Raw genomic sequence first — 9504 nt, forward strand, 5'->3', positions numbered from 1 at the left:
GGCAACAAGAACAGACACAGATCAATGGAAGAGAATAGAGAGCCCAGGAATAAACTCACTCATGTGGTCAATTAATTTATCACACAGGAGGCAAGAATATACAACAGGGTAAAGACAAGCTTTTCAGTAAGCGGGGTTGGGGCTACTGGACAGCTCCGTGCCGGAGAATGAGGCTGGACCACGTTCTTACGCCACACACACAAATAAACTCAAAATGGGTTACAGACTTGAATGTAAGACCTGAAATGCTAAAACTCCAGGAGAGATGCCAGGAAAGTTATCCATGGTGCCTCATGTGGAAGAGACGTCCTGTACACTAAGGACTGAGGATGCTCCCCGTGAGGTCATTACCTATGACCTTGGTGAGAGTAATCACCAGATGGCAGAAGGTGCTGGAACTGCCACCAAAAATGCAGACCATACTTTCAAGGAGACCATGAAAAGGAGCGTCCAAGGGCTGAAGAGGCCTTTGTTTAGGATGAGAGGAACTTGAGCAAGGTAATGTCAGCTGGGACCTCCCTGCCTCTGAGACACGTGGGTACACTTGGTCCAAAGCCACGGCCAGGGCTCTCGGAGCTGACTTCAGCGACTCGTGAGAGCTTGCTCACTCATGCTTCTGTCCGCTGTCACATCCACACCTGTGTCTCAGGCCCACCTCATGGCAGCTCAGTGCGAATCTCAGCCCCTTCACTGGTTTCTGCACAAACACATGTACTCATGGGAACAGTAAGCCAAGCATCAAAAATGTCAGAAGAAACTGTCAGGACGTCTGGAGGTGTTCCTGGCAAGGGGTTTACATGGCTGCCTTAGTTCTTCCGACTGGTGGGCAGGAGATAAGAATGGATGGGAAGGAAGATGAGATGGGGGCGGCAGGGTGGTTCACGGACTCAGTATTCCCTTTGTCCTCTGCAGACATTCAGCTCCCCAGAGCACCCTGTTACTTTGGTGTTAATAATAATTGTACCAATTTTTTTTAAGCACTTTGGGCAATTTTTTCAAACTTGTGATGATCCCTCCGTTTCTTCAGACTCTTGCCATGGCTTCTTTCACCTGCTTTGGTTGAAAATGGGTGATCTTTGATGATTTTGTATTACCTCCTTCAACATTTTGTCCTCGCCCTCCAGTTTGCTCCTTTCCTATGGCTCAGCACTGACACCTGGTGGCCTGTTAGTATAAAGCCGCAGACCCGCTGGGACAGACCCCAGGAGGGCATGGGCTTGGTGGGGAAAAGCAAAGCAGAGGCTCATGCTCCTAAGCAGTCAAGCCAGGAATGCATCCTCTTAGGGGACCCTCGGAAAATAGGAAAGCCTTTGACCTCAGAAATAGACATGCTTCTTTGAGAGCTAAGTGAATTTAGACAGAAACAAAACTGGGAATGAAAGCTGATCAGGATTTTGAAGAAAAAGAAAAACAAAGAAAAGCCCTCTAGATTAGGGAGAATTAGGCAAAGAGAATCCGAATATAAAAACTTTTTGGGAAGATGTGGCCTCTTGGGTAAAACTTTTTTTTTTTCCAGCAAATATGTATTGAGGACCTTCTATAGTTGGCTTATTAAGTAGTCTTGCTTCCGTGGGGGATTAAGTGTGAAGAAATTTTATTTTTTTCCCATCATTGCTTTCAGTCATGCTCTGTGAAATATCCCTTTCCCAATCCTTGATGAAATCTTGGCCAGATTTAGTAACTTTTGGTTACCAGAAGTCCATTGTGTTTAAAACTTCAATAATACCCAATTCAATTCTCAAATATTACCATACCCTCTCCACTCCAGGCACTAGGTCATAAAGAAAGTCTTCACTTTAAAGAAGTCATAATTTTTATTTTTTAAATAATTTTTTATTTATTCATTTGAGACAGAGAAAGAGAGAGAGAGAGAGCATGAGCAGGGGGAGAGGCAGAGGAAGAGGGAGAAGCAGGCTCCCTGCTGATCAGGGAGCCCAACATGGGACTCGATCCCAGGACCCTGAGATCATGACCTGAGCCGAAGGCAGACGCTTAACCATCTGAGCCACCCAGGTGCCCCAAGAAGTCATCATTTTTAAAACTGAGATATAATTGACACACAGTGTGTTAGTTTTAGGTGTAGAATATAATCATTTGATATATGAATTCTTGTGGAGCAAGAATATCCTGTCCCCTTCAAGGTCCTTCTAGCTGGACTAAGAATCAGATTGACATGAGACAAATTAAGCAGAGAAAATAAAATTTAATAACATACCTATGGGGAGTCCATATATGTACAAATCCAAAGACAATCAGGCAAAACGAGGCATATACGTCATCCTGAACTAAGGAGAAGGGGCTCAGTGTCTGGGACTTTGGAAGGAAGTACAATTACAGAGGAATAGGAGCAAGGGCAGATGTTTGGTAATCAGATGTTTGCCCTGCCATACAGATAGGTCACTCAGATAACATTTATCTCCAGTAATAGCCCTTATTCTGGGAAAGACTCCCAATTTAGATTCTTCTATGTAGCTAAGGGAGGCACAAAAGTTTCTCTCGATCCTGCAGGGTCTCAATTGGCTTCAGCTCAAAATAATCTTCATGCCGAAGAGGCCCATCTTGGGGCAGCCTGCCCTCGGCTCCTAGAGTATATATTGCAAGATGATTATCACAAAAGTTTAGTTAACACCCATCACCACACACAGTTACACCTTTTTTTTTTTCTTGGGATGGTAACTTTCAGGATTTACTCTCTTAACTTTTAAATTTACAACACAGTATTATCAACCATAGTCACCATGCCATACGTTATATCCCCGGGACTTATTTATGTTATAACAAAGAAGTCATAATTTTTAAGAATCAAAGTTACATAAACCATATTATCTGACCATATTGTAATAATGACATCAGAAAGAAATGATAAAAGGACGGAAAAGAATCTAAATGTTTGGAAACTTATAAAGACATTTCCCAATGGTTGTGGGTTAAAGAGTAACCACAGTAGAAATGACAGAGTATATCCCCAAAGGGCTGAGAAGGTTCTACAGATCTGAACTTCTGAGATTAAGTCAAAGGAACATTTGTAACCTTATATGCATTTATTTAAAAAATAACTTAAAATCTGGAAATGAAGAAATGAAGCTCTTTACTCCTGAAGCTATTGAAAGCATGAAAGGGTAAAGAATGTAGAAAGAAGGTGGGCACCTGGCTGGCTCAGTCGGCGGTGACTGCAACTCTTGATCTCGGGGTTGTGGGTTTGAGCCCGATGGTGGGTGTAGAGATTACTTAAAAATAAAATCTTTACAAAAGAAAAAAGTAGTAGGAGGTCATAAAAAGATAAAAAAAAAGGGAGGTAATAAAAAGCAAAAAATAATTAGAAAACAAACCAACAATAAAGACAATCAAAAAATGAAAATCTTCTTTGTAAAAAGGAAATGATAAAACTCGCCATCTTCTAAGGAGGTGGATAAAGGATAGAGGCCTAAATAAACAATATTAGGAATGAAAAATGGGTATAACTGCAGATACGGGAGAGACTTTTAAAAGCAGGAGACTACTATCCATAATTTTGTCAATAAATTTGAAAACTTGCACAAAAGGCAGTATCTTTTAGAAAAAAATATAAAACCAATTCATATTAATTAAACTAATATTAATATTAAATCAAATCAAGAAGAATTAGACAACCTAAAAAGAAACACAGGTGATACTTAGAACTTCTTTCTTCTGCAAAGTGTTTGTGGTTTTCTTTGACTTTCAGCCGTGACCTCAGCTCGCCAGGATTCTCCACCCACCGGGGTGACTCAAACCTTTATTTCTGAAGGGTCGCATCCTCAGCAATCTGGCTTTTTCTTGTTTGATGCAGTTTTTCTATCAACCTTTTTGTTTCCTGATTGCAGCTGAGTAATGATTGCATTTAGCAGCAGAGTTTTTACACATTGTAAACATTTTAAACTATGTCCAATTATCTGTACAGAGGTCTTCCTAAAGGAAAAAATTCTCCTGAAGACACTTATGAAGGTTAAGTGCTATGGTCTTCATATTTATGTAAATATTAAGAAATAATTAGGAAAGATGATCTTTGTCCTTCCAAAAATGTTTTTCATTCTAAGGCATATAATATTAAAATCTAGAAGACGTTAGGCTAAGTAATACTTCTCTTTTCAAAAATTACTTACCTTTCACCTTGTATTACCTGAATAAAGCAGATGAGTAGTATGGTTCTAACACATCAGAACCAATCAAAATGACTGGATTTATGAAGTAACATATTTGTGTGCCGACAAGATCTTATTAATTTAATGAGAAAAATGGCATACTTTATAAAAACTATAAATCCTGTACTGTTATAGGCTAAAAAAAAATTGTGAAGGAGAAAAGCACTGAGATTTTCATTTTATAAAAACACTATTTTAACATCTGACATAAAAACAGAGCTAAAAAAACACAGGGCAATAGCTTTAGTTTCTTAAATTTTGTGTTTGATTTACTAGTAACAGTCCAGGAATGCAAACCCTATGTGTTTCATTTTTATTCCAAAACCACAAAATTAAACCGAGAATATTCTGTCTAATTCAAAAGCATCTGAAATGCTCATTTCTGTTCTCAAATAAGTATTTCATATAAAATGGTGCTCAGAGTAAAGTGAAGAGCAGCATATTACTATTTGTTGTGGCACAGTTTCTATTTTCATACTGATGAATGCCTATTTCAATTTTATTTTTTAAGTTGTCTTCTAAGATCAGCTTGGAATGGAATGACAGTACAATGTGTCTTCAGACCTCCACTTCAACTTGCTGGCCCCGGACATTCCCAGCTTTACGCTTCTGTAATCTTACCTTAAGCAACATCCAAAACCAAGGTGAAAATCGGGTATGGAGTTAGAGGCATTCATTGGATGTCATTCTTTTTTTTTTAAGATTCCATTTTTAAGTAATCTCTATACCCAACGTGGGGCTACGAACTCACATCCCCCAAGATCAAGAGTCACACGCTCCGCCGACTGAGCCAGCCCAGGGCTTCCCAATGTCATTCTGCGAAAGGTCTGGTTTCTGTTGGGTAAGGAAGAGCCCAAAGGCTGTGACAGTCTGAGTGTTATTTATGCCATTTAATTCAGCTGGATAGGTTTCTGTTCTGAAACTTGTAAAATGTCTGTGAGCCTGGAGTGGAGTTTCTGGCTGACACTGATGGAAAGACACATCCCCTGCATGACACGCCTGAGAATGTACCGTAGGCTGTTCATTTCCTCGTGTTGTTGGTTTTCAGAAACTTCCAGAAACAGCTGACCACATCGTGGAAGTTATAAATCAGGTGTGGTGATGTCTCCAAACTTCCTAGAGCCAAGTCCAGCTGAGTAAACTCAACGCTGCGGCAGATGGCAGAATCCTGATGTGCCGGGAAATTCTGAAAAGACCTCACACTGGTAGGTCTTGCTGCAGAGAACTGACAGGCACAGCTGGGTCACAATTGCGACCTGCAAGTGTGCGGGGAACCTGCACTAGCCTTGTCCTCCGACGCTGATTCTGCCGCGGCTGACCCACCCCGTGCCTCTGTCCACTGCACCTGCTGCTGTGGTTAGGACCACCGACCCTGCAGCTTGCGTGGGGAGCCAGAGATTGTTGCTGCTGGTGATCTGAAATCATGAAGGTGCACTCAGAGAGAATCTTGGACATAAGTCAGGATTTCATCTGATATGCCAACAGAGAAAATCCTCATCGAAAGGTAGATCTGACAATTTCTCACTCTGCTGCATTTGTCGAGTATTTCCAAAATTAGTGTGTAAGTTTTTCCTAGTCCTATATAAGTCACTGTGAATGTCATATGGAAAGAACCTTATAGGATATCCAGAAAACATCAGGTTTATTTCCTGAGATGAACAAATTGGCTCATGGTTTAGGTCACTATCATTTCCTATTCGGCACAATATTATCTTGTCAGTTACTGCCTTCATGCCTAGATTTATTTAAAAGGCTTCTTTCAAAGGCTGCAGCCTTTGAAACAGGGTAGAGAAACCCGAACTCGTTCTGTTGCATCATGGCACCAAGAAGGGAACGAAGATTGAGGGATCCTTATTTAAAGTCAGTTTGGCAGCAGGTGTTTTCCATTGAGCTACCTTTAGTCCTCATTAGTACAGGATCCTTTATGGCTGGGGAAGAACATAGGTCATCCAACACAGCTACTCCGGTGGTCAGCGTTAAAGGGAGCTTCCGTTTTGTTCTTGTGAGCGCTCTGTTCCCTCTTTGTTTGGGAGAGTTCTTGAGTTTCCAGTGGTAATAACCTAGCTGCCATTTTTAAAAACGAAGAGTGCCCTCGATCAAGCCCAGGTCCACTGCCTTTCTTTGGTGAGAAGTCTGTACACCATCCTGCCCTTGTCTTCAGGTTTAATCGTCTGAACATGGTTCTTGGCCCAACGAATCGTCTTAGCAGCCTGATCCTGCCACGCACAATTCCGCTTTGATATGTTCTAGAACAAGTTCTCCTTTGACACCCCAGACAGTAGGTGTCAAGTCTAGTTTGTGGTTCGTTCTAAAGATACATCTTTTTGTTCAGATTTCAACTATGAAATGGAGGTGGGAGTAAAGATTCAGCTTTCCCTTTCTTGTTCTGCTCAAGATACTTTAACCCCCCGCCCCCCACCTTGGAAATCAGTGCCGGGAATCTGGAAGAATAATCTGGCAGATTTCTTCATTGGCGGATGAACCACATCTCCGTACAAGAAGGGTTTCTAGGGGAAGGTGGTGTGGGTTAGGACAGATTTTGGCAGTTGAGAGGTCATCAGCCCCATCAACTCTTTTGGGAGATGGTGCCCAGACACCAGGTTGCTGCTGAAGATCAGTCCCTGTGGCTGGGGCATCCCCTGCGCTGATTTGCTTGGGTCTGGACTATCTGAACTAATCAAGACGGCAGGGGAATGGGATTATCCTGATTGGCTGAGCGGGTTGTCAGTCTCAGGAAACCCCATAGCTGTTACCCAGGGCAAGAGGTGGAATGAATATCCGGAGCCGGTGATTCTGCACATAGGCATGGACTGTTTTCTATATATGCATTTGAGACCCCACTGTATGTACAGCTAAACTACGGTTAGCAATTTTGCTGTTGTTTATTTATTTTGTTGTTGTTTAGAGTAGCATTATTTATATTAATAAAAATACGTGACACAAGCCAAATACTCAGCAAAAGGGGAACAACGAAATGGGATACCCATTTGGGGACGCATGGTAGCCTTAACTTTCCCAAAGCTTGGAAATGACTGGGCGTGAAGCCAATGGTAAGAAGTCATGTTTATATGGTGTTGTTTTCTAATTCAAAGCCATCTCTGGTTATGTCTTCCTGACGAAGAGGATGTGGACCTTGGGCGAGGAAAGGTGTTCTCCGAAATAACATTCGGCACCGCACTAACAGGTCTAACAACAACTTCATTATTCCCCTTCACGCTTTTCAGATTTTCAACACGATGAATGTGCGAGCGAAGGGCTTTCTTGTATTCCTGGTAAGTCATGTTTTATTTGTCCTCTTAGTCATATTGTTTTTCCTCCACAAGAGCACTAGAATACACACACTGTGCTGGGAAGTAGCCTCAATAGGGTGAAATAAAAGTGGAAAAAAGTCACCTGACAATGATATGGGGAGGGAGTTAACTCGGTAATGTTCAAGGCCCCATTCCTGTTTTTGAAAAATTGTGGTAAAATATACGTAAGACAGTTCATCACGTTAACCTTTTTTGAGTGTACCATTCAGTGGCATAAAATACATTCACTCTTGTGTCACCGTCACCACTAATCGACAGAACTTTTCCGTCATCTCAAACTGAAACCCTGTACCCATTAAACACTAACTCCACCTTCTCCCCTCCTTTCAGCCCCTGCTAATTGCTATTGAACTTGCCTCTTCTAGAAACCCCTTATAAGTGGAGCCCTGCAGTGTTTGTCTTCTCGTGTCAGGCCTATTTCACTTTGCATAACGAGTTCAAGGTTCATCTGTGATCAGAATTCCATATCTTTTTAAAGGCTGTGTTGTCATATTCCATTATATGGGTGTACCCCATTTTGTTTTCCTTGATGGACATGTGGGTTGTTTTTACGTTTGGCTATTGTGAATAATGCTGCCTGTGGACACTGGCGTATAAATAGCTGTCTGGGTCTCTGCTTTCAGTTCTTTTGGGTCTATACCTAGGAGCAGAATTGCTGGGTCATAAGGTAATTCTGTGTTTTGGAGGAAACACCCATACTATTTTCCATGCTTAGTCGAACCATTTTATATTTCCAACAGCAATACACAATGGTTGAAATTTCTCCACATTTTCCCAACACTTGTTATTTTCTGGGTTTTTTGGGGGGTGTGGTGGGATCATAATAGCCATCCTAATGGTTGATAAGGAAAATCTGTGTCCTAAGATGGGCCATGGAGCCAGCAGGAGAGTCCCAGTCCTTGCCTCAGGGCTCTTCCGGGTTCCTCTCCCTGCCCTGCTTCACGCACACCCCAAAAGTGCCAAGTATGTGGAAGTGGAAGTGAATAAATTGCCCCCTTTGTGCTCTGGGCTCAGACCTTTGGAGATCACTCTCCTCTGAGCCCTCCGGCGTTAAATAAACCTCCTGTCCTCCAAGGTCTCCGGGTGCCTCTTGGTTCTTCCATCAGGCGATCCAGTCCAGGTTCCATAACAGTGTGAAGTGGTGTCTATCTCATTGTGGTTTTGATTTGCATTTCCCTAATGATTAGTGATGGTATGTAGTCTTCGGTGGAATGTTTCTTTCACTTAACAAGTGGAATCTTGGGACTCATCCACATGGTTACAAGCACTAGCGTTCCTTCCTTGTTGCTGAGTGGTATTCTGTTGTGTGAACGTGGACTGTTTAACTCTTCTCTTATGGATGGCCCCCTGAGCTGTTTGCTCTTTGAGGCTATCATGAATAAAGATCCTAATGGAGCAGTTTGGTATGTTCTTTTCTGTGGATATGTGCTTTCATTTCCCTCAGATAAACATCTAGGAGTAGAATTGCTGGTTTACAGTGTGAGCATCTGTTTAGGTTTATAAGAAACTGCGACACCTTTTAGAAAGTGGCATTAAATTGTGCTCCCCCCAGTAATGTACGAGAATTGTGGCTGAACCACATCCTTGCCAGCATTTGGTGTTATAGTCTTTAAATTTAACCATTCTGATGGGTGGTAGTAGTATCTTACTGTGATTTTAATTTGTGTTTTTTTCCTGGGACTGTGATCATTAATCCTTGATGATTAGTGATGTTGAACATCTTTTCGTGTATTTGCCATCGATAAATCTTCCTTTGTAAAACATGTGTTCAGATATTTTGCCCACTAATTATTTGGATTGTTTGACTTTTTTTTTATTGAGTTGTAGGAATTCCTTATCTATTCTAATTATCAGTCTTATGTAAAATATTAGCTTGGTTTGTGGTTGTCTGTTCATTTTTTTAATACTGTATTTTGATGAACACAGTTTTAAATTTTGGTAAAGTCTAATTTATCAATTTTTCCTTTATAGCTATGGCTTTCTTTGTCATTTCCAAGAAACTTTGGCCTGTTCCCAAGCCAACAAAGGTATTG

The 9504-nt window shown here is 41.4% G+C and overlaps 1 protein-coding gene across 6 annotated transcripts in view; it reads left to right on the forward strand.

Moving 5' to 3' along the window:
• The window catches only part of RIPOR2 (RHO family interacting cell polarization regulator 2), a 327440-nt gene that overhangs the window by 4822 nt on the left and 313114 nt on the right, over nucleotides 1–9504 (forward strand). The window contains exons 2-4 of one of the 6 annotated variants that reach the window (XM_064597080.1): nucleotides 4672–5664; nucleotides 7253–7432; nucleotides 9443–9498. In XM_064597080.1, coding sequence (XP_064453150.1) covers nucleotides 7401–7432; nucleotides 9443–9498 — 88 coding nt within the window. In that variant the 5' untranslated portion in view covers nucleotides 4672–5664; nucleotides 7253–7400. Of the gene's footprint in view, nucleotides 1–4671; nucleotides 7433–9442; nucleotides 9499–9504 lie in introns of all 6 variants that reach the window. The other 5 variants (XM_064597082.1, XM_064597079.1, XM_064597081.1 and 2 more) reach the window with 5 other exon arrangements.

This window comes from Mirounga angustirostris, unplaced genomic scaffold, assembly GCF_029215605.1.
Source record: "Mirounga angustirostris isolate CCGP_5_RB_7025 unplaced genomic scaffold, mMirAng1.0.hap1 SCAF_8, whole genome shotgun sequence".
Taxonomy (NCBI): Eukaryota; Metazoa; Chordata; class Mammalia; order Carnivora; family Phocidae; genus Mirounga; species Mirounga angustirostris.